This window comes from Hibiscus syriacus, unplaced genomic scaffold (assembly GCF_006381635.1).
Source record: "Hibiscus syriacus cultivar Baekdansim isolate YM2019G1 unplaced genomic scaffold, ASM638163v2 tig00113338_pilon, whole genome shotgun sequence".
Classification (NCBI taxonomy): Eukaryota; Viridiplantae; Streptophyta; class Magnoliopsida; order Malvales; family Malvaceae; genus Hibiscus; species Hibiscus syriacus.
The window spans coordinates 518,862-543,517 of record NW_024063457.1 but is presented as its reverse complement, the minus strand read 5'-3'; the positions used below and the strand labels follow the sequence as shown (position 1 = coordinate 543,517).

The window sequence follows — 24,656 nt, the reverse complement described above, 5'->3', positions numbered from 1 at the left end:
TTTATATTAAGTTCTATACCGCATTAGTAGATTTTATCTATAGCCAAAAAATAAAGTAAATTTTTTAGTGAGATTAAAGAACAACGAGTGGAGCAATAAATTTAACGAGTAACAAGTCGAGCTGAGAAGAAATTTTTTTTAAGAAACATGTAAAATTTTAATGAACTTAATAAATAATGAATCGAGATGAGTCGAATAATAAAAATTTTAACGAGCACGAATCCAACAACGTTCAGTTTATGATTTACTTTTTCGATAAGCATCACTATTTGAGAGTGAAAACTGTTACTGGGTCGAAGTTACAGAGGATAGACGCTGGCTTGTTCCTCCTTGAGCAGCTGGACTCCGCCAGCGTCGCTGTGGGGATTAAAGGCTCGATTTCAGTTCTGCTGTGTTTTCCTTACCGTTCATTTCATCGATTTGATTCTCTTGCTGTGACTTCAGGAAAGATCAGCAATGGGGTTCGTCTTGAGGGGTTCCGTCTTTCCCCATATCTTTATTGCTGTACTGCTTTACACCTGCCACTTGTTTTCCTTATTACTCCAATAAAGTCGAAGTTTCTTGTTTGAAAAAAAGAAAAAACACGTTGATAATTAAGTGATTACCCAAATGATTTACCCATATTTTTTTTTCTTTCGTTTAAATGTTTGAGAGTTTTTCAAATTAAATATTGGGCCATGTCTATTGGCCATTAGTCCATTACTCGTTTTGAAACTTAGACCTAATCTTAGCCCAAGAAATTTGGGTTCTTAAGGGCTATGGCAATGCACATCATTTCTTTTAGGGTAAATTACAAATTTGGTAATTGAACTAAATACATTAAATTTTTTGGTCACTCAGTCATTTATTCACTATTGGTGTTATAAATAGACTTTTATATAGATGTGAAACGATGTTATTTTGGTGAAATTTTGAATGATTTGAAGTACTGTTAATGTTTAGGGAGTATATTAACCGTGTCTCTAGTTTGCTTAAGTGCATAATTTTTATGCAGTTAGTTGTCCCTATTGATATTTACTTCTCTTTTTTCTGCCAATGCAGACACCCTATAATGTCATTGCTTGCAAGGACAAATTGCGGACTGCTCTGGAGATGTTGAGAATCGCTGCCGAGATAGAACAAGATATGGAGAAGGTCCAGTTTCCTTTTCCCTTTTGCGCTCTGGTAAAGTTTGTTATCTACGTTTCAAAATGAAATTTGAACCAACAATTCTTTTTATCTCGTTTTTTGGCCCGTGATTCTTCTACTTCCTGCTTGGAGAATTATGTTTGTGTCTGTTTGGCATTGCTTCCGAGTGTATGTTTTTCAAGAGCTATATAATGTGTAATGTTTGATACGAAGGAACCCATGTTTCGCCGTAGTGTCCGCATAGATCCCCCAAACTTATTTTTCCTTAAAAGTCCAAAATGCAAAACATTATCAAATCCTTGCAAGAACCTTTTAGCTGAAGATGAGTCATGCATGTTGCTTAGGATACATGATAGGGACTGCGTCTCGATTACCGTCCTGTTACGATGCCGCCAGCAATATTCCGGGAGTTCAATCATGTTATATGATGGTTTAGTTCTTTCTTCAGTGTTATGAGATCCTAAACCACACAAATTTTATTCCGGAACGATGTTTAAAAATGCATTTTCCTTTCCCATTTTAAATTTAGGACGATATTAGCTCTCGGATATTCTTATTCTGGAGCACGACAAACACCGCCAATTCAACTAAGAGTTGAGATCTTCTTTTGCTTCCAACAATGGTATCATTTAACTTGGAATATGTCGTAGAGCCGGTTTTGATTCTGGGTTTGAATTTATTATGATTTCAGGTTTCACTTCCGATATTAATCTTGCATGGAGAGAACGACATCGTTACGGATCCATCTGTTAGTCGAGCATTGTACGATAAAGCAAGCAGCTCGGACAAGAATATGATCATATACAAGGATGCTGGCCATTCTCTTCTTGAAGGTGAACCAGATGACAGGATTCTTAGAGTTTTCAGTGACATAGTTTCATGGCATGCTAACCCCAATCTCTCCATTTCACACATTTATATATTTGTGCAAAACAGTTCAATAAATGGACTAAACTGGAATAAGGTTCTATTGATTGTGTAAATTCAGGATTTCAAATTGATTTGTGTAAATTTAGGATTTCAAGTTCATTTATACGACTTTTTCTTCAACAATTTTTTCGTCGTCAGTGATCCGACATTTTATTGCAATTAAATGACTACTATTTCACCGTTCATTTTATGTTGAAAAGTACAAAACTTCAACGAGGGAGATTAATTTTTTTGGTAAACTAGCATCCAGAAATATTTTAGGTATATATAAACTAATAGAATTTTTCCGGTTGAAAATATTTAATAAAATGAACAATAAACACAAATAAACTCGGGTTTAAGAGAGTCACCCATCTACATCCACCATTGACTGCAATACCAGTCACTCTATTATCATGTTTCATTTTGTTGCTAGTATTAATTTATCAATCGACGAAGTTATTTTTGTTTCTGTTCAAGTCATGTAATAATAAAAAAATCTCATCTTGTTACTAATATTAAATTATCAGTAGACGAAATTATCCAAATTTTGTTTTTGTTTACGTCATGGATTTATAAAAATTTTCATTTTGTTATTAATATTTTCAACCATTTAATAATGAACGTTCAGTCCATTTTGTTGCAGTTGTTGTTATTTGAATCAAAGACTTCCAGGAATAACGGTTAACCATCAAGATAGTTTAATTTTTATAAGATATTCAAATTTTAAGAGTACACTCTTCGTAGGATATTCAAATTTTAAGAGTACACGTTTAGTAGGATTTTTGTTTTGGGATGGCTATCTTCACGTGCATTCCTTCGTTGAAACATTGACTACAGTTGCATAAATTTGCGAAACACTATAAAACGTGAATACATAATGGATTTCTATAAAAGGAAATCATAGAACGAGGTAACGTCTATAAAATAGCCATCTTCATATGCTTACCTTTCATACACCATTCATTACAATTAAATAAATAAATTTGCAAAAAACAACCAGAATATGGATAGATGGCATCCATCACAACCCTCTTTCCGACTTCCTCGTCCGTATAGGGTTGTGGAAAAAATGATTTTTCCATATAAGGTATCCATCAAATTATTTTATGAACTAATGTTTCTTATTGGTTTGAAGACCCCGTGCACTCCTAGGATATTTTTTATTTGTCTGAAGACGTCATGCAATCGTTGGGTCTTCTTCATTTGCCTGAAGACACCATGCAATCGTTGGGTCTTCTTCATTTGCCTGAAGACACCATGCAGTCGTGGAGTCTTCATATTTAACTTGAAAATGCGTGGAACACATGGCGTCTTTAGGTTAATACTGTGCAATTCACCCTAGATGGAAAAATAATCATCATATTAGATTATATTGAGAATTAAAAAATTCACTTACACTATCTCATCCATTTTGTTCATTTTTGTCCCATCTTTCCTTTACCATAAAATGAATGGTTAATTTTCAAATAAATAAATAAAACGAATGGTTAATTTCCAAGAGAAAAAAAAAAAGTTGTTGGATACAGGTGTCAACTTCCAGTTGGACAGAAAGAATAAAAATACACCAATGATTTATCCATGCACCCAATATAGACAAACAATAGTTTAAAGTTTGATAAAGAGACAAGACAAGCTTCAAGGGAACCCCCACTGTCCTTGTTTTAAGTTTTAACTTGTAAATTTGTGAAGGTTAGGCGCTGGAGCATACTTATACTGATAGTGAATGCTTAATTCCTGTCTCCTACTAAATTCCATTACAGATAAGAACTCGGGATCATTTATATTATGGACAATTAATAATAATCAAGCAAATCAAGTTTGGAGCATTCCCCATCTACATGCCAACAGATACCAACACAAGACCAATGACGATCTAAAAATGACCTACATACATGTATTAATAACACAAAACCTTTCTATAAATAAAAATTTAAAATAAAAACGATTAATAAAATAAATAACTTAAATTCAAATTTAAAATAGATATATACCTACCATAGATATTTTTAGTCCTTAAAACTTATACATTGTACCAAATTGGTCCTAAATTGAAATAATTTAATAAATCCTCAATATTTTAAAATTCTATCAATTTGTTCCTCGTTTAATTTTAGTTCGACAACCTGACGGGGTTTGTGACAGACAACGTTTGGAGTGCTAAGAGGCTAATGGAAAGGACAATTGATGATGAGTTTTTGGAAGAAGAGAATGAGTAACGAGTGCAAGTGGCTAGAGTTTTGATACAGAGGACAGAGGTTTCGAAAGACGTTTGGGATTCGTCAACGTTGCATAATCCTCAATCAAAGAAGTAGTTTATGACAGGCAATGTTGTGGTGTCGAACAATGGGCAACGAGGGTTAAGGTTTTGGGAATATGATTTTTAAAGATGTTTGGGGTTCATCGGAATTGCATAGTCCTTGATCGGTAAAAGAGTTCATAACAGATGGCGTTTGTGGTGCTGAACAGATGATAAGAAAGGGTAATCGACAACGAGTTTTCAAAAGAAAATAGAGTGATGAGCGATTATAGTTTCGAGACAAGATACAAGGTTTCAGAGAAAGGAAAAATTCTAGTATAAATCCTTGCAAAATATTAGGTTTCACATGATTTATCCCTGAACCAGTTATATTAGATTTAATCCCCAATTTTAAAAGAATTAAAATTCTATGTTCGAATAGAATACCCTTAACTTTTGACACGTGTAGTCATCTTATTAGAGGGATAAATTCACTGTTTTATTAAATTATTTTAAATTAAAACAAGAATCAAAATAATATAATTTTTAAATATTGTGTATATATTGAATTGTTACAAATTTTGATCAATATGATAAAATATGTAAGTTTTGAAAACTAAAAATAACATTAAAATATAAAAAAAATTGAAACATATTAAAATATTTTTTAATTATTAGAATTTTAAAAGTTATAAAATAATTATATAATTTTTCAATAATTATTAAATTTTATCAAATTATTATAAAATAGTTATTTAATTTATTAGGTTATTATAAAATAATCTTTAAATTTATCAAAATTTATTACTGTTCTATAACGTACAATGAACATTTATAATAATTAGATAAATTTTATGATCATTATATAACATTTTAAACTTTAGTTACTAAAAAGTTATTTTAATATAATGTAATAGCTATTTGTGTATTATATCCAAAAATAATTATCGGAGTCGGATATGGTTACATTATCCTTTTTTAAATACAACTCTGGCAAGCAATGTCTCTTTCCTTCCTCTTTTGCCGGTCTTAGTGGGATTTCTGGCCAAAGTCTAAACCATTACCGAGCTCACCATGTTTTGTTTTTTAATCTCATCTCCTTTTTAAAGTTCTTTGCTGTAGTAGTGCTTTAATTGCCAACTATTGAGCAATAGCGTGCTATATAAAGCTCATGAAGAAGCCATTGTTGTTATTTTTCTCAAAGGACATTTCAGTTTTTCTGCAACCATGTTCTTGTCCTCTTGCATTTCCCATCCTCTAATCTCACCCAAGGTTGGTTTTCTTTCTTTCTTTTTCTTTAAAAAAAAACCTTTTGAGGCTTCTGAAGCTTTTGATTTTGCTTCTTAATCTGTATGTTGCGTAAAGTTTCTATATTTTATTGTTTAATGAATCTGTGATTCGCTGAAAATTTCTTTTGGGACAATCTATTTGGCGATTTCATAGGCACATCTCACTCTAGTTTCTGCTAAATCTGAGACGTGGGTTTTGGTTTTGGAGAGATTGTCTAGCTGCGAAAAAAATTAAGACTTTATGTATTAGAAAAGAAATTAAGGGATTTCTGCTAATCAGCGTGATAGACATAACTTTCACCATGTAAAATTCTGCAGTTAGGCTTTCAAAATGATTATATTTTCATGTAAAATTCTCATTCTGAAGTTTATGCTTTCCATTGAACTTGGTTCCTTCTGTTGGTTTCTCTAACTTTTCCTCTCTTTTTTTCTCACTTTCAACTTAAACTAATAATGTATACATCAAGTAAATAATAGGCCGGGGTAGTATCCCTTAATGAATTTTATGAGAAAAAGTTGCCCATAATATGAGGGAATATTATGAGTTAAAACTGAAAATAAATGGTCTGCTTTCTTTCATTGATTCTCTCACATGTTATCAATTACCAGATCATGTTAACGGTTAAAGAACTTGTGTTATGATGAGCCATGTAGTGGACTTTGTGTAATTATGCTGCTTATTAACATGTTGACATTTTGGTATTTAAACTTAAAGCTAAAGAAGTATCCTTAAATTTGGGGTTTCTTTCTTTTAGATTAGTCACTTTGGTCAGCCAAGTAATCTTCGCCGTAATGTGGAAGTGGACAAAAGATTCACTTCTGCTCTCAAAACCAGGGGCACAGATCAGCCCAGTCAGCAAGCAAGCATTGGAGCTGGCTTACTTGGTGAATGGAGTTTTGCTAGAGGAACAAGACTTGTTGGAAAAAAAGTTTCAACGTTTGTTCCCTTTAGAAAAAGCTTTGAAGTACAAGCTTCATGTAATTCTTTTTAGCACTTTTCATTTGCTTTAATTGTTTCCTGGTTTTCATGCATGTCACATGGTCAGAATTCTGTGAATCATCCACTATCTTGAAACAGGAGGTGCGATTTCATAGAGTTTCTTACATTCTTCTTTGCTGCTAACCATTGTTAAACTCGTTTATCTTAACATAAATTCAACTCGAGGATTTCTATGAATATGCTCTTTTGGCTGTTAAAGTCATGCCTCTCTTGCTACTAGTATAACTTTGGATCAATTCCTAGTATTTATCTGATAACAAAGTTTATCTGCATTAGGTCCTTCATGCTGTTACTTTTTGGTGACCATGTGATGAAAGAGAGAAGAAAATGGAATTGATCTGTTTTTGGCATTAGGCTGCTAAATGACGCGTCTGACATATTCTAGAGGCATGTTCCACATGTTATACTTTCCTATATAAATTATTGCTGCTCAAAGGGTGTGAAAAGGTCTAAATCAGATAGTTCAATTACCGTTTCCTTTGTTCTGTCTGTGCTGATTTGTGCTTGGCCGTTGGAACAGTTATTTCATTTTGCTGCTGCCTTGGTGCTTACTAATGTCCTACTTGCACCCCTCTGTGGTTTACAACAAGTATGCTTATGCTGAAGTGCAATTTAAATGTACTTATTTTGTAGCATGCACGCTATATGTTGAATATTGTTAGAAATCGACGTTGCTAAGCATTTTCTTATGTTCTTCTAACTGGTATGTTTTGCAACACTTTTACAGGGTTGACAACTTCTCAAATCGCCAGCAGCATGTTTACCTTGGGAACGGCAGCGGTTCTTCCATTCTATACTCTCATGGTTTTTGCTCCGAAAGCTGAATTGGTAAGTTTCTAATTATTACTAGGGAAATCTCACATTTCATTAGTCTCAAATCTGAACTTTATGTCGGTGCAAATTCTATTGGAACCTAAGTTTTTCATTCAAATTTTCCTTGTCGGGGACATTGTTTATGTGTTTTCTATGAGAACCATTTCAATATATTCCAAATGGTTTAAACCTTTACGGAGAGAAGTTTTGGTTAGTCTTTATGTTGGTTTGTATATATATTGATACACGCCTGAGATTCAGCTTTTGCTTATGCCGTCTTATAGTCTTAAAAATCTTTTCTTCGTTTCAATGATTTGTGTAAAATATTTTGAGCCGTGCTGTTATACATCTAGGGGAATTCATGTGTTCGGCTTGCATAATTATGAATACAGACTAAAAAGACCATGGAAAGCGGTGTCCCCTTTATAGTGCTTGGGCTTCTCTATGCATACCTGCTATACCTGTCGTGGACGCCTGATACATTAAGGCTGATGTTTGCTAGTAAATACTTGCTACCAGAGGTATATGTTTACCGGAACTTGCATTATTTAACCTATCTTCTGTTTGTTTTAGATGTGTACAATTGTTGATGATGACTGCAACTCGTCTGCTCACTTTTACGTGTGCTGTATTTTGTTTTTGGTCGCCTGAGTTTTAGCTATCTGGTATGGCCAAAATGTTCTCTAGTGAAATGACGTTGGCTTCTGCATGGATTCATTTATTGGCTGTAGATCTCTTTGCTGCTAGGTATCCATCTCTCGTTTCGTTTCTCTCTTGATTTTTCACGCTCACGCAAATAATCAGTTCGAACTTTCGAGTTCTGACCATTTTGCTTCATTGTTCAAATCCAGGCAGGTTTTCAACGATGGACTGCAAAACCAAATCGAGACTCGGCACTCGGTTTCTCTTTGTCTGATGTTTTGCCCCATTGGAATTGTTACTCATTTTGTTACCAAAGCAGTTGCAGGAACTGCTGCTGCAGATGACAGACATAGGCACTGAGATTTACTGTATTTCAGTAACATTCAACTACTAATCCATTTGTATGGAACAAATTGTGTTGTTTCTGTAATTTCACTTGGAACATCATCAAAAACATCAATTTCCTATGTTTCTTCATGTTTATCAAAGCAATTCATTAATGGTCCCCTTTCCCTTATCAAAGTCCCATTTTTTAATGTGATGGGAACCGAAGGAAAAAAACTCCCTGAGAGGAGTTTCCAAGCACAAAAAGGTTAAACTTGGTGAGAATGAATACATGAACAGTAAGAAAATCCACATTTCATTAAAATGGAAAAGATTAGAATTCATAGTTGGTGGGTAGATGCCATTATAATTTCACTGTTTGTAAAACCTATACGGTTCCAATATCTTAAATCTTAACCAAATATAGACCTCGAAACGATTGATTTGGGTTGTGAATATTATCTTCATCTTATCAGGTTGCATTACTAGATGATTATGACAGGATAACTCATGGATGGTAAGTTTTCTAACTCTTAAGACGTTGATTCTTTTACCGGTGGGGGTATGATTACTAGAGAAGCTACCAACCGAAGATTATGATATCCAAATCCTTTTTTAAAGTATACGGTTTGACAATTTCACGATGGTTGCCGAAAGTTGTAGTTTTACTCGATTGTGCTCAAGTAAAACAAGAAATTTCATTTTATTTGTTTCAGTTCAGTGTCAAGCTCTGGTTTACGAGGGTATTAATAACTTCTGCTTTGTTTGTAGAAGAATGAAGCGTAAGAAGATTGAATGTAAACCAGATTATAACCGTGGAACAAATTTTGATCAATTAGCAAAAGTCTTCTTGAGAAGTAGATGGAGCTGTATCTAACACCAATAAAAGATTGAATGTAATCAGTTAAACCCTTCAAGGGCAAGTACAAGCATTATCTTTTTACTGGGTAGCTGTAAACTATAAAAGAAAGGTAAATTTGAAACAATATTACAACCTTAGAACCTACTAAATGCTACAATAGGGTCAAACGTCTAAATTTGTTTTAGCATTTCAACGTTGGCTCAGATGCTAAACCATTTTGACAGTAAAGAATTCGTGCAGGGTATTACCTGGCTGGCAAATGATCAAAGCAATGGCATTTTATCACCCATCATGCCCCATAACTAAGGGTAACAAAATCAACATCCTCAGAATAAATGCTGCAAGAAAATTGCATATTCATGCATAAAACCTTTGTTGTCACTGCACAAAAAGGTAGAACAGTCGGCAAAAAAAATCTACCACAGAAAAGAGGACGAATGCTAACTCAGAGCTACCCTAGTGTTTTCTTGGTGAATGTTTCCACAAACTCAAGAGGCCAGGTCTTACTCATCTCTTCCCCAAAAACATTTTAACTGATGGAAAATGTCAAAGTATCTTTGACTGGCTACTTAGGCTTCCCTTAATTATATTCAGCTAACCTTGATAGTCTACATCCTTTCTTTAAATTAGTAAAAATAATAACTTCTTATCATTCAGAAAACAGAAAATATTTTACTCAAATGACCTGCCTCCCCATACCAACATAGTGTGGTTTCAAGTATCAGAATGAAATGACCATTAATTGATATAATTCACTTCATACAACCCACCCAAAATCCCAGTCATGCAGTATTATGCTTCCAAAACCACAGGTAATAGAAAGACGAGAAATTTGATGTGTACACAAGAACATTCTTCACATACCAGAACAGCACAAATTAAGTCGGAAGAGAAGGCATCTGAAGTTCATCACTCAGCATCCCATTTGACATATCTGGCTTTTGAAGAGAATCTTTCCTGCCACGTTCCAAGGTAGTTGCTTCATATATCCCTACAAAGTTATGGAGAATCAAAGATAAGATCTATTGAAATTTAGTCACAAAAACATTGCTTTGCATTGAAGCTTTTTGCAGTTTTTTTCCAGAAATTTCACTAACGAGTCAAGAAAATCAAATTTTACTGCAAAAACAAACATGAGAAAGACCTCCTTCATGGAATTAATGAGAGCTGATAAGATGGAAGGGAAGCAGAATGAGATTTCATTATGGTAGAATATGATTTGAAATAGATATAATAATCTATAGTCTATATTCCTTCTGGTGATATATTTGCCTGGCAAGATGTGGTACACCCAACTTCTTGATTTTTTTTTTACAAATAACAGACAAGATCTGTGATATAAAATAAATAAAAAATTGTGGCATATCCAATGATTAATAAAAAAAAATTGATACATGATCCTTTCCTATGCGTTTACTGTCTTTTGGGGGGTCACCCTATGCATAAACGTTGAAAGCAGCACAATTTAGATCAAAAGGGGAAAAAGATACTCCAAAGGAGATGCAGCCTTCTTTATCCATAGCTTATTCACTTAAAGAAAAATGAAGAAGTTATACATACCAATGCCTAATATTGAGGAACAAATTAAAAAGCCTGTCAAGGAGAAGTCCATTTTATACGCAATCTCCATGACAATTAAGCATCCTCCAGCTGCCATTAAATGTCTTGGAGAAGAGAAAACCACATGCAACCTATGAACGGATGAAGTAGCTGCAGTTATATACAAGTCTTACATTGTATTTAGTCAAAAAGCTTAAAGCTGAAATAAATGGAAGTTATCCAATCAAAATTACAATCAACAAAATAACACCTCTCCCATCTTTTTCTTTTTGTTTTTTAAAAGGATTACTTGAATGAGTGTATGCACTATGCAGAACCTACAGGGAAAAAGGGGATGCAAAGGAATGTAGAATGAGGCTTCTAGCACATTATATATGCACAAGTCTGGAATTTTTTATGAAATAATGCAACAGTTCTTAAAAACTAGAAAAAATTATAAAAGCCATAGCAGTGCTTTAGCTACTGTCATACTTCTCCTCTGCGATGCTGTCAACGTAGAATATCAATATTATTCCAAAGAGAATAGTACTCAAAAAAGGCCAGGCAGAAAATGGCAGTTCCACATTGCTGTCAGAGGATCCCTGAAGTTTTCAATTTACGCAGAGAAGAACAAAAAATTGTCAAACTAGATAAGATCCATAAGATGAAACTAAACATGTACACTCAATGAAATTACAGCGATGAATAGAAATAGCAGAACCCTTACTATGATAAAGTCCCACATGGCCACAGGGAATAAAAATGATGTTGCAGAAGCAATGGTTATTCCATGAAGACGCCTTTTGAGTTGATTCTAAAGGCAGAAAATGACAACAATAAGAAATTATGTTAGTATTGAGGGGGTTGGAGGCTAGTAGATGATGACTTTCAGTTGAAAAAGAGTCTAGAAGATAACTACAGATGCATTAATATCAATACCTTGAGTGAAACCCGCCTAGCAATCACCCTTCTCAGAGCTGATAAGATCCCAGCCAAGATGGGAACCATCATATGACTCATGCCCAATACTTGTTCAGTCTGAACCTCTGAATCAAGGCTATCTTTGAATGGTATTTTATTGTTAAGTTTATCAAATCAAACTGGAATAATCAGAGCATGAAAATAAAGATACCTGTCTAGAGATTACAGAGAAAAATCAAATAAGATGATATTAAACAGCACGCCTAATGGATAGTTATATCCTAGGGACCAAGATTTGAGGAAAGCCTATAATAGGATATAGAATGGAGAAAGTGTTGCAACAGCCCAGCCTTGAGATAAGAAATAAAAAGATGCCATCATCGCAATAAGCCCACCAACCTGGTAAACCATAAGAAAAGACATCAATTATCAGATATTTCAACCATCAATGTTGATGCTGAGGACATATTAAATTTGATCCTAATAGCATCACTGATCTCAATTCTAAACAAACATGGCATGTGATGTCCAAATACTTCTGAAGTAAGACAACCCCAGACTATGGAGGCACAAATCTCTTCTACATGAATATAAATAACGAATTAGCCATAGACTGTAGTCAAATGTGTTTACCTTTTTCCAGACATGGCCTTTTCTACCATACAATACTGCTGATAATACTCCAAGAACAGCACCAGAATACTCCGCCAATATAGCTCTAGAGAAAACAAAAAATGAAAATTAATGCAGCCATGGAAACCATTAAAAGTTTCATACGGGTTAAAGACCATGACAAGATTGATGATAAGCCGCAGAAACAAAAAAAGAAATGCTTTGAAACCCGAACTCTGCAACTGAGCTAATTTGACATAAATGTTAAATATATATAATATTAATAAAGCATATTTAGTAAAGTATGTAAATGTCAGTATATATTTGTAAACTTAATTTATATTACAAATTATTTTTTCCTAAAATTTATAAAATTATTTTAACAAATGTATTTGATTGATGAAATGGCGCATCAACTGATCAATGTTCTTGGGCAGTTGACAGCTTCCTCTTTTTCCTCCTTGGGATAATATTAGAAGGAATGCTCGAAGGGGATCCAACTCAAGAGGACCACAAATAAGCAACAGGCCTCCCAAAAATGTGTGTGTGGTGTGTATGTTTGAGAGAGTTGAAAATAGAGCCTAAGAGAAAGAGGGAGTTCAAAATAGAGCCTAAGGGGGGAGAGAGAGTTGGAAATAGAGCCTAAGAGGAGAGAGAGTTCAAAATAGAGCCTAAGAGGTCATAAATTAATGAACTTTTAGAGTATTGCCGGGAAATTTAAAGATATCATAGAAATTGGAAGGACCGCAATTAAAAAAATTGCACAGTTCAAATTAAAACAATATGCATTATATTGTGTCAAACATCTGGCCTAAATCAAATAGCCTATAAGCGACGAGTCACAACCTAACCTAAGGCTATCAAGTAATCCATGGAGATGATGAAACCCAAATTATCATGCGCATGCTTGCCAGTATTTGGAACAAATTCTCATAAGGCTTGGACTTGGGGGTTAGAATTTGTGAAAGATGCATTTTTCTAACAACAGATCAAATAGGGTTCATTACAGGAACTGTCCAAGCAAGACAAGAGGTTTGACACTAGAATAAGACATTTACATGCATTTTGCACAAATATAAATAATTAAAAATGGAAACAGGAAATTTCAGGATTCCTAAAATGTTTTGAGGTTGAAAGCATAATGATATTTCATAAACTCAATCAATAAATATTTACATGTCTGCATTTACTAATAATTCTGACATAGGAGAAAATGGAAAGGAAAATAAACAGGTACTATTTCTATACAAAAGTTATATCATGTTTATAAAGCAAACAAAGTTTCAAAGATAACGATACCCTCTTATATGCTCAATCTAATTACATTAAGCATGTTTGAGACATGTAAACATAAACAGAAGTACAAAAGAATTTCTAATGCAGAAGAAAGGTACCTAAGTGGTCCACATGATTTAAGCCCCTTTCCCCACAAGATGAAGTATAAAGCTGTTATTGCTCCATTAATTACAGAAGGAACAATCTGCAAGTTAACAAATAACGATGACTTCAAAAAGGAACAAACTAAGGAAAATTATACAAGTTAACACTCTTTCTTCCAATCATTATTTCTTTTTCGTGAAAAGAAGCAATTCTACTACACCTGTGTATTAGAGAGAGGTCTTCCCTTCCAAGGCTTTTGTAAGAGTAAAAATAAGATAGATGATGGAACCAGACAACTGAAGATAAAAAGTATCACTGAAGCTCCAGTCTGGTTCAGGTACCGATACATGGAGTAAACTGACCATACTCTCAATAGGTTCCCAACAATGTGGATTATCTGCAACGGAGTTTGCCTACAAGTAAAACAATTAATGGTAAAATCATCTAAGATCTAGCAAACTAAAATATAATACAATTAATCCATATCCAAGTATATTGTTTGTAACGGTGTTTCAAATGTACTTTAGTATTTACATTTATTTATATAAGAAAACATTTATTTTAATCTCTAAATAAATAGTTCATTCATTGTTAAGAGTTTAATACCTCAATGATCATACTTAAGCTGCACCTTATGCTTTTGCCTTTCAAATCATTACTTTAACTAAACTAAGCTAAATTCTCCCATAAACTACGTAGTAGCACTCAACACTGGTAGAGACAATCATTCAATCAAGTTTCTAACAAAGTATTTCTTCAAGGGAAATATTCTCTTAGCCTAAGCCATATCAACAATGAAAAGTGAAATCCCACCGACGGAACAAACGTGTAAAATACAAAGGCAAAGCTCTCAACCAACATTAAGCCAAGCAGATAATTAAAAAAAGTCAGTCGAGAGCCTTTAACTGCTTACTTCTTTAATCAAGCAAATTGATAAGCTACAGTATTCTGTTCAGTGATGCTAAACATGCATGATGCTAAAACAAAGTAAGGCGCCGTTTAGTTGCCAAGAAAATGCCGGAAAACGGAAAGTTAATCAAATTTTTACGAATTTTATAACATCATTTTAAGTAAAAAAATCAGTTGACCTAAAATCTGCAATATAAACATAAGATTCCAGCTTCTCATTCTTCCACAAATTTCCTTTTTTCCCCAGAAAACCAAACAGAAAATCTAGGGTTCTAAAGAAAATCAAATTAAAAATGAAAAAAATGATAGATTTGTTTTATTTTAATACATACCTGAAATGAGGCGATCCGCGAACCTCAAAGATTGGCCTTGGGGACATGATCTTCAAAGAGAAAAAAAAACGAATTTGGTATCCGAAAATGAGAATATTTATAGCTTATTATGAGAGAGTGGACTAATTTAGATTAGACAAAGCTTAAACAGAGATTAATTACTGATAATCAGTGTTTAACAAGCAAAATTAAAAAGAATAAAAGGCAAAAATAGAGAAAAAGGTCACATAGGACTCAAATGTTTTGGGCTGGGCTTTAATGTTCAATTCCTTCTTGTTTTCTTTTTTTCCTTCATAGTTGGGCCGTTCTTAATTCAATTTCAAGTTTTCAAAAATACTTTGATACTATATTTTGTTTGTAGAGGTGTTATTTATTTCTTGAATTTAATATATGATTTAATAGTAACTTAATTTATCCGTTCAATATCTTTCTAATTTTTGATAAATTATTTTTAAACTAACGTATCTGTTATCCGTTAAGGCCATCTACAGCCCTCATCTCTACTCTACAACATCTCTATCTCTGTTCAAAACATGAAACATTAATTCATCTCCAGCACCATATCTACATTACCACCAACTCTACTTTATTCACAATATATAACTATTATAATATTAATTTTACAAATATAAAATAAAACATATACATTTTTAATAAATATCAAGATAAAAAGCATAAATAAAACATTCATAAATAACATTACGAAAATACAAATAAATAAGAAAATTACGATTCATAATAATAATGCGAAAAAACACAAGTTATATAATTATATATTTTAATTCTCCAAATTAGAATATTCATTCAACAAATTAACAAAAAAATAACAAAAGAAAGTAAAAAAATAAATTAAAAAAAATAAAAAATCAAAAAAATAACAAAAAAAAAGTAGTGCAACACTAGATGTAGCGTATATTGTAGCCCGACGCCACAATCCAACTTAAAATTGACGATGGGCTGGAGTAAAAAGCAATCTCCAAAGTGGAGATTTAATCCACTCCAGCGAGATGGCCTAAATTCCTTTCTAATTTCAAGTTTTGTTCTAGTTTCAATATGTATGTAACCAAACATAGCATCCGAAAGTCAAAATTGTTTTTTTTCAAACAAGAAATTGGGTTTTCAAAGGTAAGATCCAGTAATGATAATATAAATCTAACATAAAAATTTAAATGGCTTGCAGAAAAATAAAATTAAACCTTCTCATAAATATATGTTTTATTTCCAAAAATAAAACTAGTAATTATCAACAATCACAAAGTCTCCGAGATCTATTAATTGGTCGAGTGGTCAAGAATGTTCATATTATCTCTAGCTCAAATCTTGACATTTGTCTTGAAAATATAATGCACCCCTATTTAATCGTAAAAATAATTGTCATGCATTTACGAAAAGAAAAAAATATAACGAGAAAGATATTTATTTAGATTTAAATAAAAAAATTAAGTAAAAAAAGTAGAGGAGGGTACTGAACCGCCGTTAAGGGACATTTAAAAGAAAGAAAAACTACAAAATTGTTTTAATGAGAAAATTAGGGCTTAAAGGTACAAAATATTTTTGTTTGAAATAAAAGTTATAAAAGAATTATATTTGGACATAATTGTATATAATTATAATACATTTGTGACCTTTTTATGTCAACTATTGTAATCAGTGGGTTCGGTTGAATCGAATGTAATCCCAGCACCATGATTAGACTCTTCAGTTGAATCGAATAATTATGTATTCAAACCTTTCTTTATTCAATTTTTAATTAACGAGTCCCACTAGATTGTGTAATCACACTTTACAGCCATACATATATATTGAATTATAATCACTTGTAGATTTCGAGAGGATGTAATCAGTACCTAATGAATGATTACATTTCTTGCAATTGCTTTCAAACATACCTCTATTTTATCCATTACTTTTCAATACATAAATCTGACATATAGGTTATGTAAATTATACTTATGAATGATGAGGAATGGCGATTATGATTGTTAAAAGGCTTTTCTAAATAAATCAAAAGCTTTCTTTTGATACATAACCTAAAAAAACTCCAGTCAGTAGAATTGCATAAACTATTATTCAAGGAGAGATCAAATTTGAAGTACAGATAAATAGGAAATGGATTTTAATTTATTCATTTTCATATTCTAATAAACATGAATGGTATTACCTTTGACTATATATGCAAGTCCTAAAATTACACTATAATGCATAAAAAAAGCTGATGGCGTAAATACATGCAAAATTATATGATTAACAAACTATTTACTCCCTAAGGCTGCTGATGGCTCCGGTTCAGATCTAAAGTCATAAGGCAGCATGAAAGAACCTGCTATTCACTCCTGCCCTGTAAACCTGCAGTTCAGACGTAGCAGTAATGTTAATCTCCGTGTTCGAAGTTGCAAAGAGCACATCTCCTTCTTTGACTACGTCTTCCCATGATCCGGTGCACAATGTTCCCTTCCCAAGAAATACAAGGAAAATAGAAGGGCCTGGGATGGCGGGGAAAACTGTCGATGCTCCTTTTGGAAGAATGCAAAGATCGACTTCAAACTCTTCAAACGGCGGGAGATACCTGGTAATGTATTGACTCAATGGAAATCCTTTCAGGATTTCAGGATAGCCCTGGAACGGAAACAATGAAGAATCAAAATTTGAAGATGCAGAACTTCGGTTACCTTCTAATTCATAGAACTAATACAAAAGTCAAATAAGAACATGATAGAAGAAAGCATATATGTTGACTTAACATGATAGAAGAAAACCAAAAGTCTTAACATGATAGAAGAAAGTATATATGTTCAGATATTAAATCCCAAATCAGGTAAGCCAAGGTTGTTGATATCAACAACAAATAGCCACCTCTCCTGAAGTCGTAATTCTACAGCACATAATACGTAGCACAGACACAAGCATACAAGCTAACCAGATTTCCCGGAAAATTTGTTTTGTATATGAAGCTGAATGCACAGAAACATAGGTGATGCAACTGAAGAGACCAATGCTTTTTTATGAATAAATTTAAATGAATACACGAGAACGAGCGTTGGGGTAATTTTTGTTTCATAATGAGATACCTTTTTCTAAATCCAAGCAGTTGTGCATATTTTTCCACCTTACATTATCAAGGAAAATGCCCCATTGAGGAAGACAAACAAATGTCGGAAATCCGGCCACAGAAATAAAACATAAGCCAATAGCATTGTATAATCAAATTCCGTAAAGAAGAAATGAGTTGAGCAAAAAAAAATTGCGTACGAGGTATTACTCAAACCCACACACAAGAAACATTATGAATAATTTTAATCTCAAATAGAAAATTGTCAAAACCTTGATTAAAAACTTGTACCTGCTTATATGTTAGCATGGAACAAAGAGTTTGGATATCACGGTGTTTGGGAGTGAGACCTGCTCGGACAACATTGTCTGATGTTGCCATGCATTCAATGCACTCCCCACTTAAGTATGCATGGGGTTCATTTGCCCCAAGATACAATGCTTCACCAGGATTAAGTTTCACGTAATTGAAGAAAAAGGCTGATATAACACCTATGTCGCCTGGGTATTGCTTATCCAAGTGCAACACCAACTGTTCCTTCTCCGTCAGACACCGTAACTGATTCCGAAGAAAAAAGAAACGAAGTGTAAAGGATATGCCAAGAAGACCATCAACAACTTTAAATGCTGGAAAGAAAAGAGAACATAATCCCCAAGATACAATGCTTCACCAGGATTAAGTTTCACGTAATTGAAGAAAAAGGCTGATATAACACCTATGTCGCCTGGGTATTGCTTATCCAAGTGCAACACCAACTGTTCCTTCTCCGTCAGACACCGTAACTGATTCCGAAGAAAAAAGAAACGAAGTGTAAAGGATATGCCAAGAAGACCATCAACAACTTTAAATGCTGGAAAGAAAAAGAGAACATAATCTATTAAAGATATTAGTACTATAGTAATAAACAAAATTAATTAAGAGAATCAGCCATGCCAGGCTGATTGGGGAGGGAGGCACAAAAGCATACCATGCACTCTTTGCAACCAAATTTACAACTCAATGGCATCTTTGTCCCTGGCAGGTTTTGCTAGACAGAACAAACATTTGCGAAATAAGCACTGTTTATGTTTAGTCCCCTTAGAAATTGCAACAGTTTAAATTAGTACAATGGTGAAATTATATGACCCCCCCAAAAATGATAACTTTATGATTTAGCACCTTCAAAATTTGAAAATTTTTAAATTAATACATGTTAAAAAAATTTATTTTGCCCTCTTGACAATTAATTCAACTCCACTCTCCCTCCCAACACCACATTTTCCCGGCTTCATTCCGACAACTAGATGACATTTTTCTGTCAGTGCAGTTGGTACTGAAGTGACATTTATGCCAAGGAAAGAAGATCTAGAAAACTAAAGCCTAGAAGGAAATTTTGTTTATTGTCGTCTGCATGAGGTTAAAGGGTTTCTTTAAATAAATAAAAACTTGCTTAAGAGCCACTTTTTGTAATTATGTGGACGGAAGCCTAATCAGACTAATAAAAAAAATTCAAGCCTTCAGAGCAGCCACTTTATGAAGGAACACAAGGGTAGGACCACATCAATCTTCCTGTCCATGTCATTTTTTGAAGGAACATAACCAGGTTATGATTTTATGCCCCTATGCAGTAAATAAAAGAATTTTATAAACCTGACTTTCTACGTGCAGCCGACTTTTCAGTTTTGATATTGCTTTCGTTGCCATATCCTTGCTAGCTGACATAAGTTGTGTAAAAACCGACCGTAGAGCATATTTTGCTTTCTCTGCACCATCTTCCTTGTCAATATCTAAGACTTGCTTTGCCGATGCATTGCCAACCAATTCTACGATCTCCGGAAAATCTTTAAGCACACCCTTAAGCTCCTACAAAGAAGACAAATACTTGCTTCATATATATGACAATAGTTGGCAGAATCAAAGAAAATGGTAAGTACAAACAAGAGGTATCCATCAACTAATACAAAACAAATATTGGTAACCTGCAACAATCCTAAAGATATTTCAGACATTATTTGGAAATAACAGAAAATAAGCGGTACAGGACAAAGAGAGGCTAAACAATACACTCGAATATTTATGCCTAATATATTAGTAATCCTCTAATATCAATAGACATGAGAACGTTCTGGCACGGTGACATTAAATATCACCTAAAGATAACAAGTATAATATTTATGCCTAGGCGGTTTAGGCAAAAACAACACCAACCAGAAAAGGTGACAGTGGATTCACAGAAAGTCGAGATCGATTACCTTATGTCTCGATTCCAGATGTGATTTGGACTCAATGTTTCATCATGCATATCATTTCCATAATTATGACTTGACAGCATAGATGACAAATATAGTTGCAAAATGTGACTACCAAGAATTTTAGCAAACCTAAAGGCAAGAGTAATTCACTCGAAGAAGACAACCAGGAAAGGGAAGTTCCACCGCCAAAAAACCGAGCATGATTCATGTATTACCTCAAGAGTAATGAACCCACAAAGGGCCCTGAATTCTGTTATGGCCAAAGCCATCTCAGGTTTATGATTAGCATCCTTATAGAGATTTGGCTTCAACTTATGCAATTCTTTGGCCAATTCTTTATCCGGATGTGCCTGTATTGAAAGGGGTTTTGCCACTGAAAGTACCTATATTAAAGCATATGAAACACGGTATCAGGTTGGGATTTTACTTGCAAAAGATAAATACCAAAAAGTTATGTTGGTTGCCCTTTTTAACTGTCAAGCTTAATTCTTTGCCATTAACTTTTCCAAGATCCATTCCAGTTCCCTAATTTCTATCTTGACCGCTTTGATCTAAACTTAAATTGAGATGAAAACAACCCAAAAAGTAAAATTTTACACTTCTAAATACCAAAAGAAGCAGAGGGGGAAATTATAATGGACATCACAAAAATGGTAAAAATGGAAATTTTAGATGAATGGTGAGAATTCAATTTCCATGAATACTGAAGCAAAAGTTCTGGCTATTACCATTAAAATGAAAAAAGAAAACTCATTAACCCAATACCAAATACACGCACACAAAAATCAAAATTCAATTTCCCAGTAATCAAAGGAAATGGGAGAGAAAAAAAAAAAGAATTCCCCAGAAAGAAAGTAGAGAAATACGTGTAAAAGAAAAGTACAAACCTTGAACAGAAAAGGAATATCAGGCCCCCATTTTTTCAAAACCTTGTGACCAAGCACATTCGGATTCTTCCATATCCAATCTTTTAAACCCAAATTCCCACCTTCTCCATTGTCATCAGCCATAAAACTTGGCCCTGAGTCATGGGTTCCCATCCAAAACTCAGCATATGGCCTATCAGGCTTAATCTCAGCCCCAGAATTCAAAGCCAAAAGCCTCGCCACCTGTGCCTCCGTCCCACATCTTCCCCAATCGTAGTTTTGAACCCAAGCTCTTAGCCGCTTCACCTTGTCGACATTAGCCTTCTCCATTTCTGAACAGAACCCCCAGAAACGAAACAGAGGAAGCTGATTTTGAAGAAAAATGAGAAGAGAAGAGAAAGGGCTACGAGAGAATGGTAATGCGGAAGGGAAGGGGTATTTTTTGCTGGTATTTGAAGAGTTTGAAAGGGTACGTAGAGAGAGGGAAACAGACTGGAAAAAGAGACCGAAAAGAAGTGAAGATGAAGATTTTAGATAGAGAAAGCGTGGAAGAAGACGATTTGTATTCGTAGGGTCTCATTTAACTGTGGCTGCTTCGCTTTGGTTTTCCTGTTTGCTGTTTTCTTAAGATCTTATCTCTCCACTTCCGCACGAAATTTCCATGATTGTTATTGTATTTTCCATTTCTTAAATAAAATTTGTTTAGAAAATACCAATTACAGGCTTTTCTTTCCATTTTATTACAAAAATATAAATCCGTTTATTTCATTTTTTTAACATCAAAATATATTCTATAATATAAATATTTATATTCATGGTGTAGCTCAAAATACAATATTTTGTAACATCAGTGTTATTCATTTCAATTCAATATGATAGAAATCTCAATTTTATCTATAATTAATGAATAATAAAATATACAAGTATGATAAAAATTAATATTATGAAAATTAATTAAGTAATCGAATTTATTAGACCACTCATTTTTATTCTATGATAATGAAATAACAAAATAAAAAACTAATATGAATTAAAATTACCTCATTATTGACTCGCCAATTACTGCAAGGTAGTGGTAGATTCATTTTCTTTCTCCTATGGCGTTTTCTTTAGCTGGTTTAATCGGTTTATATACTTTTTCTGTATTTTTTAATCATTTATAATAATTCATTAATTTTTAATTTTATTTTATTAATTAAAATGATTAAATCATTGGTGCTTTTATACAACCTATCGATTCAGATCAATTCATCGTTAGAAAATGTAAATGATAGTAATAAAGTGGAAGCTAACCGTAAAATTATTAGTTTAGTATCGCCTTAACCAAAACCGGAATAAATGAATATCTGTTAAATAATTATTTTCAGCTATGTTAAGCAGATTTTGTTGAACAATGTTACATCTCCAATTAAATAATAAACAATGTACATAAAATTCATTTATTTCTCATTAATTGTCATCAACATTCATCATATAATCTTCGTTCTATAATTCTACGAATAGGGATAATTTTACACGAAAGGTTCTAAATAGGAGGAATAAGTGTTACACCCTTATTGTTAAAGCGGAGTGTTCCTATGTCCAAATCATAATACGTGAATCATTTCTCGTTTTAACTTATAAACTCATTATAACTTTTTTTAGTTACCCTCTAATTCTAAGGTTTCGTCTTGATTAATATGGATTGATTTGTGTCTCACACCTGACTTTGGTATTTGAGTCTCCCAGCATGGATTTTTTACATACACAAAATATTGAACATGAGATATCGCTTAAGCGATATCAAATTACTTACCACTTGAACCAACTCATGTTGATTAACTCATTACAATTTTTTACTAACATAGATAATGTTTTAAATTTGTTTTATGTTATTATCCTGTCGATATATAGCACTCTCTTAAAAAAGTGTTACATTCTTAATAAATAAATAATAAATAATATAGATGACCCATTCATTTTTCATCAATAATCATCTTATTATTGTCACCTTATGCTTAGGGATAGGAGAGTAATTTCCATTTCTTACTCTTCAACAAAAGGGTTTCTCCTTTCAACAAGTCTCTAAAGAGGACTCTCTTCCTCTTATTCTAGAGCTCTCAGGTATGCTCTCACAGTACCCTCAAGGATGGATTTGACGCCACCGTTGTTCAACGGCTTTTCGTCCACGTAAAAAAAACGATGACTCGTCTACTATTAACGCAAATCACCATTGCATTCGTTTTACATCAACAGCTAATTGTATAAGTTTTTAGTTCAGATTTTATTATGAGTAAAACTTTATTATATATAAATTTTATTAAAGTTTAATTATATACCAATTAGTAATATAACCATATGATATAATAATTATTTAACTGCAATTAAAAAAAATTGTTTTCGTTGTGGTTACACCTAATAACCCAAGTCATCCCCGGGAAATTCAAAAGTAAAAGTGTGCAAAAAGAAAACGTAAACATGGAATTAGTCTTTTATTTTGGGTCCTACAATTTATATAAAATTCAATATTTTTATTTTAGGATAAAATAAATCAAAGATTGAATACAGAATTGAAAGAATTTATCTTTTTCATAAGGTTGTAAAATTAGAAAGTTGACCATATCAAACTTTGGTTGGCTTAGTTCCAATTTGGCCAATTCCATTCCATTAACTAAAGTTGAAAAAAAAAATCATGAATAGAATTCAAGACACGATATCAATCAAATTCTAATTTAACTAAAAATAAACTACACCATTAGTCATTAATTTATCAAAAAATACACAATTAGTCATTAATTTATTTATTTATTTCTATTTTGGTCATGAAATTAATTTTTTTTGACGAAAGAGTCATTGATATTATCTTTTTCTATAATCTTTTATATTATTCACACAATTTTCTCTCTCCTAATCGATATCAACGTATCTTTTTATTTTAATTTATCACAATTAGTGACATGACAAATATACATATAGATGTTTTGTTATACAATTGAATTCGCTTTTTTTTCAAAGGATCATTAAAATGCAAACAGACAAAAGTTAATGTTGTCGTATTACTAGAACTCATTGAGGTTTTCTCTTTTGTTTTTCATTATCGGAAATTTATTCGAATCATATCAAGTATATGTTTTACGATGTACTCCATCAGATGAAAACCAGTAACATGATCGTTTCGAGGCAATTGATCATGGACGTTGGCTTGAAATTCATGTCGCTCATGAACATTCCATAATTATTATATTTTGTTGTTGTTGTTCATCTTCGTCATTATGATTAGTTAATGTTAATTATTATTTTTTACTTATATAACTTTATTTTTAGTTTTAATTCAATTTGTCATCTATTTCATAATTTAAACTTTAAATGAATTAATTCAACATTTGAAAATGAAATTTAAATTTCGAAGAAATGATACTGACTTGTACGGAAAGTTTTGAAAAATCCCACTATAGCAATGATAGATTAAAAATACGTCGAAAATGTATTATCCTTTTAATATGATATCGAAGTCGAAAATTATAGAACACAGTTCGAGGAAATAACTAAGGTTGTTGTCGGGGAACTATCACAGTTCGAGGAAATCAATAAAACAAGATGCAGTGTTAAAAAATACTATATTTTTTAATAGT

At 32.9% G+C, this 24,656-nt stretch overlaps 3 protein-coding genes and 1 long non-coding RNA gene across 6 annotated transcripts; 2 read left to right on the top strand and 2 right to left on the bottom strand.

Moving 5' to 3' along the window:
* The first annotated feature begins 1,823 nt into the window (after positions 1–1,823).
* Positions 1,824–18,285, top strand: LOC120186413. Its single transcript, XR_005522199.1, has 3 exons — positions 1,824–1,961; positions 17,725–17,727; positions 18,269–18,285. It is a non-coding gene; the product is annotated as an uncharacterized LOC120186413 (long non-coding RNA).
* Positions 5,354–8,542, top strand: LOC120186412 (protein ABA DEFICIENT 4, chloroplastic-like). Its single transcript, XM_039190350.1, has 6 exons — positions 5,354–5,548; positions 6,321–6,543; positions 7,293–7,393; positions 7,771–7,899; positions 8,037–8,125; positions 8,230–8,542. Exons 1-6 carry the CDS (start codon positions 5,504–5,506, stop codon positions 8,378–8,380), a joined length of 738 nt encoding a protein of 245 aa, XP_039046281.1. The 5' UTR covers positions 5,354–5,503; the 3' UTR covers positions 8,381–8,542.
* Positions 9,242–15,090, bottom strand: LOC120186410 (zinc transporter 5-like). Of its 2 annotated transcripts, none has more exons than XM_039190348.1 (11): positions 14,900–15,090; positions 13,879–14,071; positions 13,673–13,758; positions 12,300–12,384; positions 11,987–12,065; positions 11,685–11,815; positions 11,473–11,559; positions 11,238–11,347; positions 10,767–10,897; positions 10,071–10,197; positions 9,242–9,587 (listed from the first exon to the last, which is right to left on the bottom strand). In XM_039190348.1, the coding sequence occupies exons 1-10, from the start codon at positions 14,944–14,946 to the stop codon at positions 10,085–10,087; spliced, it is 1,062 nt and encodes a 353-aa protein (XP_039046279.1). In that variant the 5' UTR covers positions 14,947–15,090; the 3' UTR covers positions 9,242–9,587; positions 10,071–10,084. The 2 variants fall into 2 exon arrangements, with proteins under 2 accessions (XP_039046279.1, XP_039046280.1); XM_039190349.1 differs by having other exon boundaries at positions 9,242–9,544.
* LOC120186409 (mannose-6-phosphate isomerase 1-like) lies at positions 16,999–21,639 on the bottom strand. 2 transcript variants are annotated; one of them, XM_039190346.1, is made up of 6 exons: positions 21,067–21,622; positions 20,395–20,562; positions 19,578–19,790; positions 18,619–18,730; positions 18,240–18,394; positions 16,999–17,515 (listed from the first exon to the last, which is right to left on the bottom strand). In XM_039190346.1, the coding sequence occupies exons 1-6, from the start codon at positions 21,373–21,375 to the stop codon at positions 17,198–17,200; spliced, it is 1,275 nt and encodes a 424-aa protein (XP_039046277.1). In that variant the 5' UTR covers positions 21,376–21,622; the 3' UTR covers positions 16,999–17,197. The 2 variants fall into 2 exon arrangements, with proteins under 2 accessions (XP_039046277.1, XP_039046278.1); XM_039190347.1 differs by lacking the exon at positions 18,619–18,730 and having other exon boundaries at positions 18,240–18,506; positions 21,067–21,639.
* Between the last annotated feature and the right edge of the window lie 3,017 nt (positions 21,640–24,656).

Coding starts and splice junctions, on each gene's coding strand:
- LOC120186410 (XM_039190348.1), bottom strand. CDS start 14,946: ATGTCCCCAAGGCCAATCTTTGAGGTTCGCGGATCGCCTCATTTCAG. Junction 11,560..11,684: donor CTAGGCGGGTTTCACTCAAG/GTATTGATATTA, acceptor TTCTGCCTTTAG/AATCAACTCAAAAGGCGTCT. Junction 10,898..11,237: donor GACAGCATCGCAGAGGAGAA/GTATGACAGTAG, acceptor ATCCGTTCATAG/GTTGCATGTGGTTTTCTCTT.
- LOC120186412 (XM_039190350.1), top strand. CDS start 5,504: ATGTTCTTGTCCTCTTGCATTTCCCATCCTCTAATCTCACCCAAG. Junction 7,394..7,770: donor TTGCTCCGAAAGCTGAATTG/GTAAGTTTCTAA, acceptor TTATGAATACAG/ACTAAAAAGACCATGGAAAG. Junction 7,900..8,036: donor GTAAATACTTGCTACCAGAG/GTATATGTTTAC, acceptor CCTGAGTTTTAG/CTATCTGGTATGGCCAAAAT.
- LOC120186409 (XM_039190347.1), bottom strand. CDS start 21,375: ATGGAGAAGGCTAATGTCGACAAGGTGAAGCGGCTAAGAGCTTGGGTT. Junction 20,563..21,066: donor ATATTCCTTTTCTGTTCAAG/GTTTGTACTTTT, acceptor GCTTTAATATAG/GTACTTTCAGTGGCAAAACC. Junction 17,516..18,239: donor CCATGCTAACATATAAGCAG/GTACAAGTTTTT, acceptor TTTCCGTTCCAG/GGCTATCCTGAAATCCTGAA.